General features: G+C 42.0%; 1 protein-coding gene across 9 annotated transcripts in view; it reads left to right on the top strand.

Moving 5' to 3' along the window:
* The window catches only part of PHACTR1 (phosphatase and actin regulator 1), a 430,831-nt gene that overhangs the window by 335,979 nt on the left and 75,329 nt on the right, over window positions 1-19,523 (top strand). For 7 of the 9 annotated variants that reach the window (XM_074944870.1, XM_074944866.1, XM_074944867.1 and 4 more), the window contains 3 exons: window positions 3,973-4,137; window positions 6,518-6,724; window positions 17,239-17,569. In XM_074944870.1, the coding sequence (XP_074800971.1) occupies window positions 3,973-4,137; window positions 6,518-6,724; window positions 17,239-17,569 (703 nt within the window). The remainder of the gene's footprint in view (window positions 1-3,972; window positions 4,138-6,517; window positions 6,725-17,238; window positions 17,570-19,523) is intronic. The other 2 variants (XM_074944872.1, XM_074944871.1) reach the window with 1 other exon arrangement.

Genomic DNA, 19,523 nt, shown 5'->3' with positions numbered 1-19,523 from the left:
TTATTCACGTAGCTGAAGTTGCGTAACTTGGATCAGTTCCCCCCACCCCCACCCCAGTGTAGACCAGGCGTGAGATGCTCATGCCTCCAACAGCTGAGGTGTTAGGAAAAACACCAAATATCATGAGACTTGCAATCAAATCACAAGAGTTGACACCTTTGAGAATAAGAGTAACTCTCTCTCTCTCTCTCTCTCTCTCTCTCTCTCTCTCTCTCTCATGTCCTGATGTTTTTAGTCCTGACTAGTGTTTGATGGGAAAAAGAAATCTGTTGCTGCTACAGAAATTGGTGCAGATAAAGGAGAGATTTTAAAGGATTTTATGGGTGGGTTTTACAGCTAGGATTTGCTACATGCCAATATTAAGGCCTTATACCAACTGGCCATAAAAGTTAGTCTATCACTTTAAACTCTTGGTCATGCTGGGAGCTTTAATGGTTAAGTGGTGTGTGAAATAGGGATATACCTCTGTGATGTTATTTATATGTCTCCTATGTCATAAAAACAAGTGGAGGGGAAACCAAATTAATACAAAAGCTTCATAGCATCAGTTCAAGCACATTCTCCTCCCCCGCTTCACAGGTTTGGCAGAGGTGCAATACAAATAGGTTTTTGGACCATATAAAGGTGGAGAAGGAATGGGGATGATTCACATTTGATCTCATTTCCGATTATCATAATTATTTTCTTGCCATAATCCCATGTGTGATCATGGGAGACTTTAACTTCCCAGATATAGACTGGAGGACGAGTGCTAGTAATAATAATAGGACTCAGATTTTCCTAGATGCGATAGCTGATGGATTCCTTCAGCAAGTAGTTGCTGAACCAACTAGAGGGGATGCCATTTTAGATTTGGTCTTGGTGAGTAATGAGGACCTCATAGAAGAAATGGTTGTAGGGGATAATCTTGGCTCAAGTGATCATGAGCTATTTCAGTTCAAACTGAACGGAAGGATTAATAAAAATAAATCTGCAGCTAGGGTTTTTGATTTTAAAAGGGCTGACTTTCAAAAATTAAGAAAATTAGTTAGGGAAGTGGATTGGACTGAAGAATTTATGGATCTAAAGGTAGAGGAGGCCTGGGATTATTTTAAATCAAAGCTGCAGAAGCTATCGGAAGCCTGCATCCCAAGAAAGGGGAAAAAAATCATAGGCAGGAGTTGTAGACCAAGCTGGATGAGCAAGCATCTCAGAGAGGTAGTTAAGAAAAAGCAGAAAGCATATAGGGAGTGGAAGAAGGGAGGGATCAGCAAGGAAAGCTACCTTATTGAGGTCAGAACATGTAGGGATAAAGTGAGACAGGCTAAAAGTCAAGTAGAGTTGGACCTTGCAAAGGGAATTAAAACCAGTAGTAAAAGGTTCTATAGTCATATAAATAGGAAGAAAACCAAGAAAGAAGAAGTGGGACCGCTAAAAACTGAGGATGGAGTGGAGGTCAAGGATAATCTAGGCATGGCCCAATATCTAAACAAATACTTTGCCTCAGTCTTTAATAAGACTAAAGAGGATCTTAGGGATAATGGTAGCATGACAAATGGGAATGAGGATATGGAGGTAGGCATTACCATATTTGAGGTAGAAGCGAAACTCAAACAGCTTAATGGGACTAAATCGGGGGGCCCAGATAATCTTCATCCAAGAATATTAAAAGAATTGGCACAAGAAATTGCAAGCCCATTAGCAAGAATTTTTAATGAATCTGTAAACTCAGGGGTTGTACCGTATGATTGGAGAATTGCTAACATAGTTCCTATTTTTAAGAAAGGGAAAAAAAGTGATCCGAGTAATTATAGGCCTGTTAGTTTGACATCTGTAGTATGCAAGGTCTTGGAAAAAATTTTGAAGGAGAAGGTAGTTAAGGACATTGAAGTCAATGGTAAATGGGACAAAATACAACATGGTTTTACAAAAGGTAGATCGTGCCAAACCAACCTGATCTCCTTCTTTGAGAAAGTAACAGATTTTTTAGACAAAGGAAACTCAGTGGATCTAATTTACTTAGATTTTAGTAAGGCGTCTGATACCGTGCCACATGGGGAATTATTAGTTAAATTGGATAAGATGGGCATCAATAGGAAAATTGAAAGGTGGATAGGGAATTGGTTAAAGGGGAGACTACAACGGGTCCTACTGAAAGGTGAACTGTCAAGCTGGAGGGAGGTTACCAGTGGAGTTCCTCAAGGATCAGTTTTGGGACCAATCTTATTTAATCTTTTTATTACTGACCTGGGCACAAAAAGTGGGAGTGTGCTAATAAAGTTTGCGGATGATACAAAGCTGGGAGGTATTGCTAATTTAGAGAAGGACAGGGATACCCTACAGGAGGATCTGGATGACCTTGTAAACTGGAGTAATAGGAATAGGATGAAATTTAATAGTGAGAAGTGTAGGGTCATGCATTTAGGGATTAATAACAAGAATTTTAGTTATAAGCTAGGGACGCATCAATTAGAAGTAACGGAGGAGGAAAAGGACCTTGGAGTATTGGTTGATCATAGGATGACTATGAGCTGCCAATGTGATACGGCTGTGAAAAAAGCTAATGTGGTCTTGGGATACATCAGGAGAGGTATTTCCAGTAGGGATAAGGAGGTTTTAGTACCGTTATACAAGGCACTGGTGAGACCTCACCTGGAATACTGTGTGCAGTTCTGGTCTCCCATGTTTAAGAAGGATGAATTCAAACTGGAACAGGTACAGAGAAGGGCTACTAGGATGATCCGAGGAATGGAAAACTTGTCTTATGAAAGGAGACTCAGGGAGCTTGGCTTGTTTAGCCTAACTAAAAGAAGGTTGAGGGGAGATATGATTGCTCTCTATAAATATATCAGAGGGATAAATACCAGAGAGGGAGAGGAATTATTTAAACTCAGTACCAATGTGGACGCAAGAACAAATGGATATAAACTGGCCACTAGGAAATTTAGATTAGAAATTAGACGAAGGTTTCTAACCATCAGAGGAGTGAAGTTTTGGAATAGCCTTCCAAGGGAAGTAGTGGGGGCAAAAGATCTATCTGGCTTTAAGATTAAACTCGATAAGTTTATGGAGGAGATGGTATGATGGGATAACATGGTTTTGGTAATTAAATATTCATGGTAAATAGGCCCAATGGCCTGTGATGGGTTATTAGATGGGGTAAGATCCAAGTTACCCGGGAAAGAATTTTCTGTAGTATCTGGCTGATGAATCTTGCCCATATGCTCAGGGTTTAGCTGATCGCCATATTTGGGGTCGGGAAGGAATTTTCCTCCAGGGCAGATTGGAAGGCCCTGGAGGTTTTTCACCTTCCTCTGTAGCATGGGGCACGGGTCACTTGCTGGAGGATTCTCTGCTCCTTGAAGTCTTTAAACTACGATTTGAGGACTTCAATAGCACAGATATAGGTGTGAGGTTTTTTTTGTAGGAGTGGTGGGTAAAATTCTGTGGCCTGCGTTGTGCAGGAGGTCAGACTAGATGATCATAATGGTCCCTTATGACCTAAATATCTATGAATCTATGTCCAACAAGAACATTTTTCAGGATTTTCCCAAATCTTGAAACATCTTTTGAAGTGAGTGAAATGCCATTAGGTGCAAAATTGCATGTCATTATGTTACAACAAGACATCTCAACCTGACATTGCAGAAAAGTTTCATTGCAACATACCCAGCTTGTAACACTGTGATACAAACACCAGGATATTGTGAAGGAGGAGTTTGTTACGCTGGAGGAACTAAGAAAGATTTCTGGGGAATGTAAATAAGGCTGCTGTAAATATAGGCCATGCCTAAATAACTGTTAAATAAACTGTTGCATTGTGCACTGTCTGTTGGATGTGTAGTCACCATTTGGGTACTTGGGCCATGGATAACCCAAAGGAAACCACAGCTTTAGGGCAGTCTCTTTGCAGACACTGTTTTATTTAAATTCTTGTAATATCTTACTTATTCTTGATCTATTATCATTGTGCTTTCTTCCAACTGCTATCAGATGGGGAGCTTTCCATACCAAATGAAGGATCCTTGGAGAATGGGCAGGCTCTGAGCTCCAGCCAGATTTCACTACCAGGCCTAGCAGAACTGGAATCAGGTTCCGCGTCTGGGGAACCCTGTACATATGAGGTGCTGCCAACCACAGATATCATGGATGGGGCAGGTAACATTTCTGTTTTCATTCTAAGATACAAAATATAGAATTTTTTCAACATTATGCTCTTTAAAGCTTTTTAAAATTGGCTTCTGATGGTTTTTGATCTTTGGTACTTAATGTTTAACACACAGGAGTGCTCTTGACATACAGAAGTAGATATAAGCCAGAACCGGAACCTCAGATCCAAACACTTCAGAACTTGGGGAAAGTTTGGATTCAGGTCCAAACTTCGTAACTCGGTCCCATCTGTATGCAGGACTACAGACTAGGATTACCGTCTTTCTGTAAATATACTACTAGTGAGTAACGCATAAATCAGAATGCAAAGTAAAATCATTGTACATTTCAAATCTGGAAACTGTATAGATTTAATTTCATTTTCTCATTGATATTCTGTGTTCTTTGCTATTTGGAAAGAAGATTTTGTAATGAAAGCAGAAGCCTGGCACATCTTGCATACTTTCAGATTTAGAGAGGAGAGTTTTATGTTTCACTGATTGTTGTAACAAAGCAAATAGCTTGGTAGGTAATGCCAAGGTCCTAACATGGAGGGGACCTGTGATAAGGAGTTCTGAGGGATTCTCACATCTAGAGCAGAATGAGAACATAGTTAAGATAAAAGAAAGAGCAGACCATTTATCACGTGGACAAGGTTGAGACATTGTATAGCTCAGAAGTAACCTTCTGCTTTCCAATTCACAAGACTAGTGACTCAAGAGCAGCTGCTCAATAAAGAAAGCTCAGCACAGGAGCTGTGATTTCAGATCTTAGGGTAAATTGATAGGTCAGAAAAATCTACTCAGACCCATTGGGTCACTGAGTGGCAAAAGAGCTATCTTCACATAAGGAATGAGAGGTCTCGTTGTGGATGAGGGAGTGACAATGTTCAAGTTAGCTTTGGGCATCTCTTAAAAGATTTGGAGTGTCTGTTTAGATGAGGAGGAACTTCCAAAAATCTAGGTACTTAAGCAAACTGTCTGGACTCTTTTTCTCACGGTATTTCAGCATATGTGCTGCTGGTCCTGGAGAGGCACAGGCATGAAAATATGGGGGGTTGGAGGGAAGCAACCACATTATTATTTGTATTAACATCAGAAAGGTTGGATTTAAGTCTAGGACCAAACTTAATTTAACTTCTTATTTTATCTGACTTGATCCACCTGTCCCTGGTGCAGACGCCTAGACCCATCCCTTCACCAGCTCAAATAGAGAACCTTATGTAAAGAAGTTCTGACTTTGGGAATCTAAAACCTGGCCATTCTAAAGAAGTCACTGGTAGCGATCCCTTTCACAGCTTCAGGACGACCAGCCAGAACCTCCTGTTAAAGAGCACCTGCTTTAGTGTTCAACTTCTGCTTTTGCTGTCCTTGAGAAAGTTAAATGGGGTGTCTCTGGTGAGAAACAACGGTCCACTTGAGCTGCGTCTGATTGAATCAGAAGTAATGCCTTTGGCTTCAGTGGAATGCCTCTCAAATCACAGTTTGACTAGAAAGGGGTCACAGTCTTCATACCTCAGCTGCATATGCTCAGCTGAGACATGGATCAGCTAGGCCTTGCACCTGTTGAAGAAAAAGCCGTTCAATTATACTGTACAACAGCAACAACATAACAATTTCCATGTCGATTATTTTGAGAGAGAGAGGGAACTGGATGGAAACCACAATACCATTCAAATAGTAATGGGCCAAATTCAGCCCCGCTGTAAAAGGCATAGCTTCAGAGAAGAAACAGTTACATAAGAAAATAGCGTTCTTAAGAATCAAGATGATTGACTCTGGTGTTGCCTTTCAGCTGTACCGCTCAGTTCTACAGCAGACTTCAGAAAGCATTTTGGAGGCATGTGCCTTTCACCAGCTGTGTGGCGACTATTGCACATTGCTCCAAAGAGGAAGAATGAAAAGGAATGTGTAATTGGTATAACTGAATATCCGTGATCCTGCACAACTGTGTGGTCTTTTGAAAATATAATGGACCCTGACAGAGAAATGGGCAGGATGCCGTTGTGTGGAAGCATAAACCTGTCGACTAGCTACTTGTTTATTGATTGTGTATTGTTACCCGTCTGGAGAGTCTGGGGTTTGACATTTCAAGGCTCTTGATTGTGTTAAAGGGGTGTGGGACTAAATTCAACTATGGTGTCAGTGAGAGATGCTCCATTGGTTTTAATGGAGAATGACCCAGTGCTGAAATTGGCCTGTGGTGTAGATGTGTGCGTGTGTGTGTGTGTCTTTCTCTCTCTCTTTGTGTTTTATGATGTTTGAGCAAAATCTTTTAGTTATGTTTTTAATCTGCATCTCTGTGCTGCTTTTCTTCTCTTACTATTACTGTACCTGCTGCCACTCTGCTTGTAACGTTGTTGCGTCTATGATGTGGTTGTGTCCTCCAGTGTCTGAAGAGAGCCCCACATCCAGTGAGTCTGGAGTCCTCCTGTCCCAAGATCCTTCAGCTAAACCAGTCCTGCTACTTCCCCCCAAAAAATCTGCTGCTTTCCCTGGAGACCATGAGGACACCCCAGTGAAACAGGTGTCCCTCCTCAAACAGCCCCCTGCCCTGCCTCCTAAACCCATTGCCAGGATTGCCAACCACTTAACTGGTAAGTAGGTGTTCCTGAATGCTCTGCACCACTACTTCCCTTAAAGGAACAGTCCACTCCTGTACTGAGGATCTCAATGTCTTTCTTTGGTAAAGCTGCTGTGTAAATGTTTGCATGTGTATCGATATTGTATGTGTGTCATGGCTGTACTGATACAGCAGGACAGGGGCTCGCAAACTATTTCATAGTGTGGACGACATCTTAATAGAGATGGACACCTCCCGTCTCATCCACAGTCTCATAGACTGCCACTCCTCCCAGCCTCTTAATCATGACCCTGATCACCAACATGTGACCTCGCCTTAGCAAATACAGCAGTCACTTAGATGAAAAAATAATGATAGGAAAGTACTTTTGTAATCTTGAATCATGTTTCATGAGATAAGCCCTTTGTTCTTTTGGGAGGTGGCGGGGGGGGGGAATTAATCAGATTCTCTCCCTTTGCTCTTTGTTAGATCTTCTCCAGCTTTCATGAGTGCTGTTCTCCCCACTTTTTCCCTCCATTCCTCTGCACATGCTTCTCTTAGACTCATAAACTCTAAGGTCAGAAGGGACCATCATGATCATCTAATCTGACCTCCTGCACATCGCAGGCCACAGAACCTCACCCACCCACTCTTGTAATAAACCCCTAACCTCTAGCTGAGTTACTGAATTAACTCATGATTTACATGATTTAAAGACTTCATGTTACAGAGAATCCACCATTTACACTAGTTTAAACCTGCAAGTGACCCATGTCCAATGCTTCAGAGGAAGGCGAAAAACCTCCAGGGTCTCTGCCAATCTGACACAGGGGAAGAGTCTTTCCCGACTCCAAATATAGCGATCAGTTAGACCCTAATCAGGGGCAAGATCCACCAGCCAGACACCTGGGAAAGAATTCTCTGTAATAACTTGGAGCCCTCCACATCCACTGTCCTCTCACCAGCTGTTGGAGATAGGTGTATTTGCTGCTGGCAGTTGCAACTCAGCTATGTGCCGTTAGAGGCAGTCTCATCATACCACCTCCTCCATAAACTTATCAAGCTCAGTCCCCTTCTTTCCCAATTACTCTGCCCTGTGGTTCCTTGCTCCTCTGCTTCCTTGCTCATGATCGCTGGCTGCTCAGTCTCCTTCTCCATAGCTTCCCACTGGTGGATGCTAGCGGTGATTAACAACTCAAATTCCCCAATTGCTCCATTCCTGCTCCAGTCCCTGGAGGATGCTCTGGTTTCCATTCCTGCTGTGTTAGAGACTGTAATGGAGGCAGGTTATGCAGTCTCCTCTGCCTGGTTTCCAGCTGCTTCTACATGTATCCAGGCTCTTCTTTGCAATTAAGAGCCCGGTTATCTGTAAAAGCTATTAGAAGCAAGGAGGAACAATCAACCATATGTGACCAGTCAACCCTCCCTGGACTACCATCAGACCACTGCTGTAGAGAAATATTACAGGCAAACACACAAGGACCATGAAACGTTTAAATATTCCTAAAATACATGTCTATCCTTTTTGAGATGTGTGTGCACAATTCCCGTTGCTTTCAGAGAGAGCAGCACAGGTTAGGAGGCTATAAACTCCTGGGTTTTAAACCAGTTCAGATAGTAACTCCCTAGGTAACTTGGGCAGATCGCAGTCTTTTCCCCTCAATTACCCCTCTGGTATTAATACTTTCCTGCCTCACAGTGATGTGGTGAGGATGATCGCTTCCTGTTTATACAATGCTATGTGTTGTTATTTTTTTGCCGGATCATTTTGTTTTCTTTTGACTATTATAAAGTAAAAGAATCTTTACCAAATTGTATATATTGCTTTTCTCACCTGTTTCTACATAGCATTCTATCTAGATGGGCAACTGATTTGTGCTTTATTTACTTTTGTTCACTTTTATTTGAAATTTATATGGGATTTCTTCACTTTTGCCACCTGCCACAATCAAGTTTAAATTGATTTATTTTTTGCCTAAAACTGCAAACCAAAAGGGCTAAAGCAGGCACCATTCTTATTTACTTCATTTGGGGCTACAGCTGCTTGCACCAGCTCTGAATTTGTTTCCCATCCATTCTTGTAATTCAGTTTACCCCTATGAGTTATTGCTCACAAATGAAGACTCAATGAAGAAACTAACATAAAGGAAAACATCTTCTGCTAACTGTGCATTGTACAGAAACGTGAGGGGGGAGAGAGACTACCCTGCTCTTTAAGTTAGCTGGGAAAACAAACAATGGATGGAGATTTGTGTCTGCTTCTATGTATTTTGTAATTCAAATTTTTATATAGAGTTGTCTTTAGTAACCACTCAAGGGACCAGCATGTGTCAGTTATTTAACAGAGATGACCTTACAGTAAAGATGAAGCAGAATTGTATTCTACTTCTGGGGCTACTTTGAAATGGTCTTTAAAGACAGACGGTTGCCTAATTAGGGTGATTGCTCAGCTCGCTTTCGCTCTCTCCCACTCAGACACAAACTCACTTGCATGTAGACATGATGACATACACTCTCACACATAGACAAGATTCTCTCACACACACACACACGTGTCTCTGTGGGAGAGGAGGTACAATTCAGTCACAAGGTCCTAGTTTAGCAGGTAGTTGCCTCTTGGTAGAGCTGACAGCTTCACCCATATATACCCTTATATACATTAATGTCTCAGGCCAATAGGTTTGACTTTTTCTTACTGGGAGGGTCTAGGGACATATATTTCTATATGCCTTAGGCTACCCTTTTAGATTATAGTAGACTTGCATAATCCCTGAAAATGAGCAGTGTGTTTTAATGAATCATCCTCACCACGAGAAAGCTAAATTAACCCTATTCTTTTACTAATTACTCCAGAGACATCCTTAGTTTGTGTGTGAGAGAATTAATAAAATAAGACTTCTGGAGCTCCAAATGAAGATTTTTCAGGTTTTCATTGCACTTTCAGTGTTTGTTTTTCTATTGAGGATTTTGTGAGGAGAGTGAAGGACAAATTAAGACACACCGAGCATGACTGATAGAGAGTGACAGTAGTTAATGGTCTGGTAGATCTGTGCAAGAAGGATATGAGAGGAAACATGGTCTTGGCATGAGTTTTATTTCAGGTATATTGCTGATGTGGAGCTTGCAAAAATGCTTCTTATCTTTTATCTTGTTTTGTTTTATCTTGTTCATAAAATCCAATACAAGAATACCTGAGAATATGTAATTACAAAATCTCCACAGGCATGGTCAGCAGAGAAAAAAAAAAACAGATAAATACCTCAAATAGTGTGACGGTTCAGTGGCTTAAAAATCAGACCACCTTCTTGTCAGGAAACTCTGGGCCAAATCCTCATCACCTTCATGAAGAATGACTAAAGGGGTATGCTCAAGGGACCTTGTGCGGATCGGGCAGGACTTGGGAGACAGAATCCTCCCCTCCAACAGGATCTAAGATCTATCTCACACATCACCGCTTTCTGTACAAGTGCAAGGCTTTGTCCTTGCCCTCAATAACAAATACTTGTAGCAGAGCAGGTATAAAATAAACAAAAATAAATGCAATTAAATTTTGAAAAAGAAAAAAACCCTCAGATTTATTATGGGAGTGAAAAGGGAGAAAGAGAATCGGGGGGAGGGATAGCTCAGTGGTTTGAGCATCAGCCTGCTAAACCCAGGGTTGTAAGTTCAGTCCTTGAGGGGGCCATTTAGGGATCTGGGGCAAAAATTGGGGATTGGTCCTGCTTTGAGCAGGGGGTTGGACTAGGTGACCTCCTGAGGTCCCTTCCAACCCTGATATTCTATAAAAGCATGTGGCAATTTCTAATCACATAGCTTAGTGCAGTTCTGGTAGGCTCTCGGGTACTGTGGAGATGAGGAGGATATAAGAACCTGAGTAGAAGAGAAACCAGAGCAGGCTGGGAGTGAGACTGCCTCCTGGAGTTTTTTACTGGTAGGGGGCTTGACATCTTGTCGTTCAGAGACCCATGTTCCTGCCCCATCCACTACAAAACCATCCATCTTGCTTTTATGGAAGGAGCAGCCAGAGAGAACTTCTCTACAGTATGTGGAGGGTGTTGGAATCCCCTGAGCTGCCTTTCTGTTGCCCATTCTCTGTCTTGCATGCTCGTAACATGAGCAGGAAAAAGCAGCATTTGCCCTGTAATCATCAAGATCCATCTCTTCATAGTACAAAGCAGTCAGCCCTAGGAAGAGAACATGTCTTGTTATTGTTTCAATATAATTTCACCACTCAGCATTCTTCACTGGCCAATTATTTTACAATGATCCTTCTGCCAGTTATTAAATATGATCATTAATAATAAGCCATCCTTCATTTATAAAGCCACTTTCATCCATCAGAGTCCTAAAGCTCTGATATACCAACTTTACACAAGGATCATCTTCACCCACCACTAAAAAGTAGATATCTCTGAGGTGGAAGATAGCAGTGTACAGCAGCGTTACACAACCATTTTGGACAAGAATTGCAAAATACCATATCTGGTTGAAATTGTGGGGGGAATTCAAATAACCATCTGAGACTGAATTTGGCTGGAACCTTGGGATTTATTGCCAAGAGATCTCTAATGACCAGAAGCGGCCAGCACATTGGTTTTATATCTTATTTGAAAAATAACACTCCTTTGTCCCATTGTCCGTTAATCCATTACTTCTCAGAAGCAAACTTGAGTTTTTCTGGGATTAACCCAGCCACATTCAGCTCAAAAGAATGAACTGCGAGTTATCCATGAAATTCTCTAAAAAATTTGGAAGCAAAACATTTGGGGCATAACTGTTACACCTGTGTAAATCCAGAGTTAGTGGGTTTACTTCAGTTTTACATTTGGTGTAACTTTGAACAGAATCTGGCCCTTTAATTCAATAATCATATTAGAGCTTTTAAAAATCCTTTTAGCATCTTTTCAGTTGTCTCATTCCCGGCATTGGGAGGAGGAAGTTTGTCCCGTTTTTAGTTTTAAAAACACACAATCTAGTTATGTCTATATACAGTAAGATTCAAACTATCAGCTGGCTGAATAACAGTGATAATTCAAATATAGAGCAACTAGCCATGGTTAGAAGTGAACATTTAACAGGGAAGAAAGCGTTGTAAGTCCATAAAAATAACTACTGATAATGTGGACCTGCCAGGATTGAATTCCAGAACAATGGCTGTAAGGCCTCTTGAAACATAGTTGATCATTGGTTACAACATTACAAAACTATTTAGAACTACAAATTTACCTGGCAGATAATCTCCACAGCCTGCAGTATGTTCTAACCCAGCATTTACACATGTCTGGTGTTGCTCATCTGTATATGAGCCCATTGCAGTAGGCATGAGCCCTCTGCTCTGTCATACCTCCTCCTGCTTTCTGCACCAGTATGCACATGGCTTATTCAGTTTGAGGTAAATTCTCTCCCCAGTGCACACTCTGAGTACCCATGCTGCGCTCTTGAGGAGGATGCAGCAGAACAGGAGCAGAGTAAATGGATCATCTCCCCCAGTCTGCAGAATGGCAGTGGGCTGGACCCTGGGATTGTAGTTGCTTCCACAGGTCCTGTGACTCCTGCTATTTGGAGAGCAATAGCCAGTGGATCAAGGTAACAGAAGAATGTCTGGCCCTGCCCTTAATGCCTGCTGTGAGACTATGCAGACAGTCCCTGCAGAACTGGGCTTTGTGGCATTCAGGGCATGCACACCCTCTGCATGTGCTCCCAAGTCCTTCCCCTATCTCTTCTGTACACATTGTGCAGAAGAACAGAAGAAGATGTGGGAGCCAAAATTGGCCTAAGATGCACATGTGCAATCCCACTGCAGTCAATAGGCAATGCTTGTCTCACAGTTATTGGGCTAACTGCATCTCTGACCCCTCTGGGTCTTTTTGAGTGTACTCCCTCTCCAGTGTCAGGCCTTGAGTTGTCACCTCTTGTTAGGTGGAATCATTTGATTCTCCCACTCTTAGGCCAGGCCTTGGTTTGCCGTCCCCTGGAACTAAATGTGACTGCCTCGGCACCTGCGATTCTGGTCCTTGGGAGCTATGTCCCAGTGGCATCCAGAGATCAGCCAGCCTTCTTAAAGCTGAGTGTTGTTTTTTTCAACCAAAGGACTTCGGAGAAAAAAATCTTAACATGGTAAACAGATTATACGTATGTCTTGTTTACCTCGTGTCTATCCATTTTGCACGTGGGGTTAAGCTTCCTACAAACAGCCCAAGACCTCTGTTGTCTTGGTGACAACTCCCATGGAATTAAAGCAGTAGAGATCTATAATAAGCATTCCACTAACTAATACAGTTATGCAGTCTAGCTCAATAACTAGCTTACATACAGCATTCATAAAATTATACATAGCAGCTCCATGTCCACCACAGCGTACACGTGTATGAGAGCAGAATTTGATCCTTCATAATGGACCTGATCAAAGCCCACTGAAGTCAGTGGAAAGGCTGCAATTATTTTCAATAGGCTTTTGGATCAGTTCTTCTTAGGCCTTGTCTACACTGGCAGTGGCATGTAGAGTATGAAGGCTGTGTCCACATTGCAGTGAGTAGCTACATGCAGCAGGGAAAGGCTCTGGTGGGAGGGGCATAATGGGGAAAAGCTCCAGCAGCTCCCCGTTGCTGAAGCCTTTCCACACTGCAGGGAGCAGCCAGACTCTTTCCCTGTGGTGGGGAAAGAGTCCAAGGCAGCAGGGTGAAAATGGGACTCTACATTGTTAAAAAGCAGCAGTGTAGGTGTGGAAGGCACTGCTTGGGGGAGTAGAGAGCCATGTAGGATGCGTACCCTAAGGTTCTGGCATGTCTTTACTCATCTAAGCAGCACCTCACTGTCTACACTGCTATGTATACCCATGCTGGGTTGTATGCACTATATGTACTCTACACACCTCTGTAAATGTAGTCATAGCCTTAGAGGATCTGGGAACTAGGGATAGAGAAGTCAAATGATTTGCCCAAATCCATACAGTGAATTAATGACAGTGCCGGGAATATAACTCAGATTTCCTGAATCCCATTTTAGGGTCCTGCTCACTGGGCAACACTGCCTCCTAAATACATGCAGACTTTTACAGACTACAGAATTCACTACTACAAGAGGTCACAGTTAACTACTGGAATAGGATTTCAAGGGAACTGGATATTCATAACAAGGAGTTACATTTGTAGTTATATGTACTTCAACAAGGGTAATAAAAACTCGTGCTTTGGAGCATCAGCTGGTCACCATAGGAGTTAGAAGGAATTTTTCCTCCCATGTACAGGATGGTCACTTGGCTAGGTACGTTATGGAGAAGAGGAAGGGGCTGCCTTCTTCATGGATCAGTGCCCCAGTCTGGTGTAGCAAATTTTGTCTTCTAGTTATATATTTGTATATAACTATAGTCCACTGTCATAAACAGTGATAAGGTTTAATTTTCTAGCATTATTTGCATTAAACCCAGCATAACTAGAACCTAATCAAACAAAATGCTGAACAACCTCAACTCCTATTAGTGCCAGGGGAAGTTGAGCTTGTTCAGCATCTTGCAGAACTGGTCCCATTATACATAATAGTGGATACAAGGGACCTCAGGCCTGAGATTAATCTTTTTTGACGATTTGCTACTATCTTGTCATTTCAGTGCTTTGTGCAAAGATTTAAAACTGCAGTAAAATTCCACTGGGAGGACTAGTAGATTTTCATGACTATTTTTCAAAGATGTGTGAACATGAGGTGAAAAATCATGGGCCAAATCCTTAGCTGGTGTAAATCGGCATCACTCCATTACTGAAGTCAATGAAGATATGCTGATTACTCTAACTCCATGTGTTTAAACAAATGTCCTTACCTGTCGTATGAATAATATTTTAAAAAATTTAGACTAATTTTATAAATCTCACTCACTCTTTATGCTTTTTTGCCTTTCACCTACCAATGAAAATAAACTAGTGAATTTCACTTTCTAGTTCTAGTTATCATATGAGACCCCAAGCTACAGTCCCCCAAAGCAACAGTTTTGGGGCTGCAAACCTAGTGGGGGAATATTTTCATTTAAAAAGAAAAATATCCTTTTCATTTTCATGTTGTTTTTTTTTTAAATGGAAGCATTTCTATCTATTTTGTGCCTCAATCAACCTCACAAATTCCACTGGCTCCCAGCACAAAATCATCTTTTTTAGTACTTCAGAAACACAGGAAGTTGCCAATTCAATTGCGCTTCCAGCTTTTCTTCAGCCAGGAGCAGGAGTGAGCGGCTCCGGTGGATGGTATCACTTTGAACCCTCCATTGCGGATGTCTCCTCTACTTCATACACAGAGTGAAGGCCTGGGATTAAGACAGCATTCCCTTCCAGAATACCACCACCTCTGTGAACTAAAGCTGTTCCTTGAAGCACACCAGAGATTAGACCAAACCAAACACCCAGATCTGGCTACTGCAGAAGTTTAGGGAAGTGCAGATCTGGATCCCAGCTTTGTAGCTCAGGCCCATCTTTTAGTAGTAAGGTATCCTGGAGAAATAATGTATTAAAATGTTTTGTTACAACAAATTGCATAGGAGCCTAATTCTCAGGGTTTTGTTCAATTTACTCTTTATTGTCTCTCTTACGTTTTCTTGAAGACAGTGTGCGCTTTCATACAGCGTACAAAGATAAAACATATCTACTGTGCATGTATGTGCATAAGAGACATGACAGCTCAGCCTGTTCTGTGTTTGGGTAAAAAACTCACAAAAATTCTAATTGCAAAATGTGGAAACCAGTCCGCTTTAGAAGACTGACTGTGTAGCTGACTGACAGCTCATGTTTGCTGGCAAATCCAAGGGCCGTATTTGGCTCTGCACAAGGGGGTGCAACAGGTATTGGCTTTAGTGGAGAGACCATAGTCTAGTGGATAGGACATGCTGGACGGGGAGTCAAAAGATTTGGATTCTATCCTGGCTGGCTGTTTAGATTGTACGTTCTTTGGGACTTGGTCTGTCTCTTACAAGCTGCGTGTTCAGGGACTAGCACAATAAGGTCCTGACCTCAACTGGGACCTTTAGGTGCTATTGTAGAGCTACTCTAATAAGAATTAATAGTAATGTCAGCCTTGAATTTGGTCCCTGTCATCTTCTAGCTTAGTGTCTTTTTTCAGTTTGATATTTCTGGAGAAGTGTTGCCCCGGGAGCCATTTGTACCCTAGCTACTAGGGTTGGCCCCATTACTGACAAATAAATACTCAGGCCAGAGATTATGGATCGCTAGTGCAAACATGAAAATTTATAGAAGTGCTTTTAAAAACTGTGATGCAGCTCACAAACATGTGGTGGCCTTTGAAACCTCAGCAGCAGCTTATCTGGTGGGCTTTGTCAACTCCCAAGAAGCTGTTGGCACTTTTATCTCTTCATTGTATTTTAGTAAGGTGCATGAACTCAAATAAGAGAGGCTAAATATGTTATGGTGCCAGAACTCCTTTACAGAACCCGAATGCCAGAGGTTTGCCAGATTTGAAAGGGTTCATTGAGGTCACTCTCCTCCCAACTTCCCAACTTTCTAGCTCCCTCCTTCCCTATAACTTCAAACAACATCAGTCCATAATGTAAACTCCCAACTTCTCTTATCCCCCAACCCCAAGTGGCTACTTCTCCATGGCCTTCCTCACTCTCAGACCTCCAGCTCCTCTCATTGGCTCTCTGACATTGTAAACATTTTCATAATGCAACCCAGCAAGTCTCCTTCCCCCTGCTGAGCTCAGGCAGCCAATGCATTGAAATTCCATCTGCTTATAGATGTCTCCATTACATGCACCTCTGAGGCCTTATCCAGTTCCCATGGAAATCAACAGGAATCTTTCCCCCATGGGTAAACCCCATAAAATTATGTATTTTTGAGGAATGCTGAATGGAGTTAAAAAGGTTAAAATCCACAGCATGGGAATCCAGAACAAAGTTTGTTTGCCAGGTGTTTTATAAAAGTATAAATTAATCCTACCATTTCCCTCCATTTTTGCTGGATTATCCTTGTACCTCATTCATGATTTTTTTTTTCATTAGCGTAATTCTGCTACACCAAATGTTCTGCAGGTCCACAAAAATGTGAGACGTGATGTGCATTAGTCAGACCTTAGCAGTCGGAGCCAGAAATTCCTGTGTTTTAATCCCCACTGTGGTGATAATGATTCGTTCTCTGACTTTGGGCACCTCGTCACTCTACCTCAGGTTACTCATTAAATGGGGGATAATAACACAGAGCTCACAGGGATGTTGTCAGGGTTAGTCCCTGGTAGAAGGTGCTTTGAAGATGAAAAGCATTACATAGATCTTGTGATTACATGAACTATTGTTGTTTAAGGCATTTCTTATTGAGAGTCCTCAAATGTTTCTGTGAGGCTCAAAAATGTTGTGACGTGAAAACTTCCCTTCTGAAAACCATTCAGAGTGTTATAGGGTACAGTATCTTCCTTCACCATCAGGAAAGGGGTAAGTCCAATGCAGATTCACCTGTTGTCTTTACTGGCAACCTTTGTGCCTGATTACCCGATATTGTGGTCTTCTTTTTAATGCCATAGAAACTTACGTGTGTGCCTCTCGTTCTTGTGTTTTAGATCCTGGCGGTCCTATGAAACTGCCTTGTATGCCAGTTAAACTATCGCCTCCACTACCTCCAAAGAAAGTCATGATTTGCATGCCTTTAGGGGGGCCAGACCTCTCTCTTGCATCCTATTCCATGCAGAAGAGTTCCCAGCAGCCTTTGGCTCCACACCATCACTCTGTACTGCCATCCCAATTAGCAGCACACCAGCACCAGCATCCGTATGGCAGCCACAGCCAGCATCTGCCTTCTGGATCCAGCTCATTACCTATTCACCCTTCAGGGTGCCGGATGATAGATGAATTGAACAAGACACTGGCCATGACCATGCAGAGGCTAGAAAGGTAATGGTTGATTTTTAAAAATATTAATTTATATTGTATCATTACAGCATCAGAACATAACATCATACAATAATACATTGCACTTACAGAGGGTCTTTCATCTGAAAATCTTTTACAAAGCCATGTCATTATTGGGGAAGCTGAAGCACAGAGAGATTAAGTGACTTGCCCAAGTTGATGCAGTGAGTTACTAGCAGAGTCAGGAATAAACCACAAGTGTCCTGAATCCCAGTCTCCTGCTCTAGCCATTAGATTATGATGCTACTAGATTAAAAAGCTTTTGGGAATCTCCTGTTTTGCAACAACACAACACCTGGTTTCCAAATAAAGCTTTGGTTACATGGAAGACAAAAGAAAATAAAATGATAAAAAAGTGGAGGATTTAAAAAAGAACAATAAAGACCAAATGTGTTGCCCCCACCAAAGAATCTACATGCCACTGATGAGCTGGAGGGAGCACATAGTGATTTGCATAAGCTATTTAGGTTTTTTCATGTAATCTAAAATGCATCTGGGAATAAAATAAAATAAATCTGTGCTGGGGTAGAGTGTGTGTGTGTGTATGTGTGTGTGTGTACACAAACACAACATAATTGTCACTGCTGTTTTGTAGCAATCAGAGTTGTGGACTGCAAAGGGGATAGAGAATATTAATGCCATTCCATGCAAGATCCCCACACATATTTTGTAAAGTGAGTCAATTGAATGCGGGATGTATCCCAGTATATTGACTTCCTTGCACGGATTCCACCAGCTTGTCTCTGGTCAAAAGCACAGGCTTCTGAACAGCAATCCTTAGGCTTTCACCAGGACACCTGAATTAACTGGAGCCTTGTGGGGGCTCTCAGGGAGGGTAGATCCAATACCAAATTATATGACATGTGGAGCTTCTTCCTGGAGAAACAGTGTGTACACCCTGTAGTGCAGAACATAGTCCCCTACAGGAATTTTTACACTGAATACTTATAGTCTGAAGAAATCAATAAATACAGGTGCCCAGAAATCAGTGCTCAAAGTAGCTCAAGAGGAGCAGTGGAAATATGGCTTAAGGCTTGGCTCTGCAGTCCTTGTTGGTGCCAGACCAGTCCCCAGTATAAATTAGCGTAATCTGAATATTGCTGTAATTTATATACAGGAGAATTAGGTAAATGGACAGTGAAAACACAAGGAGGTAGCTGGGCAGTTCACCACGGACAGTTCTATTGAAACTGATAAGGTGATAGGAAAATAGGAAATTGTACAGAAAACCAAACACGTGCAATTTAAATAGACAAGAGGCCAGATTCTGCCCCATGCTACTAGCCCTTTGCACTGCCAGAGTAGTACAAAGAGACCTTTGTAGCTGCTCTGAAAGGGCCGCTGTAGATTTTCCCAGTGTAAGGGAATCCTCAGCTGGTGTGAAGTTGACTAGTTTGTAGTGGGAGGTTCCTGTTGCCACAGATAAGGGGCTCCAGTGGTGAGGCAGGAGGTAGCATGCTATGAGCACAAGTCATTATAACAGGGGTAAAGATTTGATGGGACCACAGTCCTGCCACCTTTCACATAGGCCAGCACAGCCTAGCAAGAGCACCTTGCAGAACTAGCTGCATCATCCTGAGATACCAAGTACTGTACACACTCCTGAGTGCTGGGGGATGTCAAGAGGGATTGTCTCCACCTGTAGAGCAGTGCAGCTTCACACCATTCCTAGCACAAGTCTGGGTGTTAATTGCACAATCTGGCCCTGGTACATGCAAGCTGCACTTCATTATTCTAAACCCAATGATATTTCTCTTCATATGACTTCATAGTGGCATCTGTTCCCCCCTTTTCCCAGCAATGGATGTTCCAGTTTCTAAGCTTCCATCAAGTCTGTGTTTACAAGTATGTTTAATCGGTTTAAAGGAGGTGATGTAAAGATTGTGGTGGTTTTTCTTTTTGTTAATTTTTAACATTTACCAGAAGCTGAAACTGA

The sequence above is a fragment of the Natator depressus genome, chromosome 2 (assembly GCF_965152275.1).
Source record: "Natator depressus isolate rNatDep1 chromosome 2, rNatDep2.hap1, whole genome shotgun sequence".
Lineage (NCBI taxonomy): Eukaryota > Metazoa > Chordata > Testudines > Cheloniidae > Natator > Natator depressus.
This window is presented reverse-complemented; position numbering and strand designations above follow the sequence as displayed.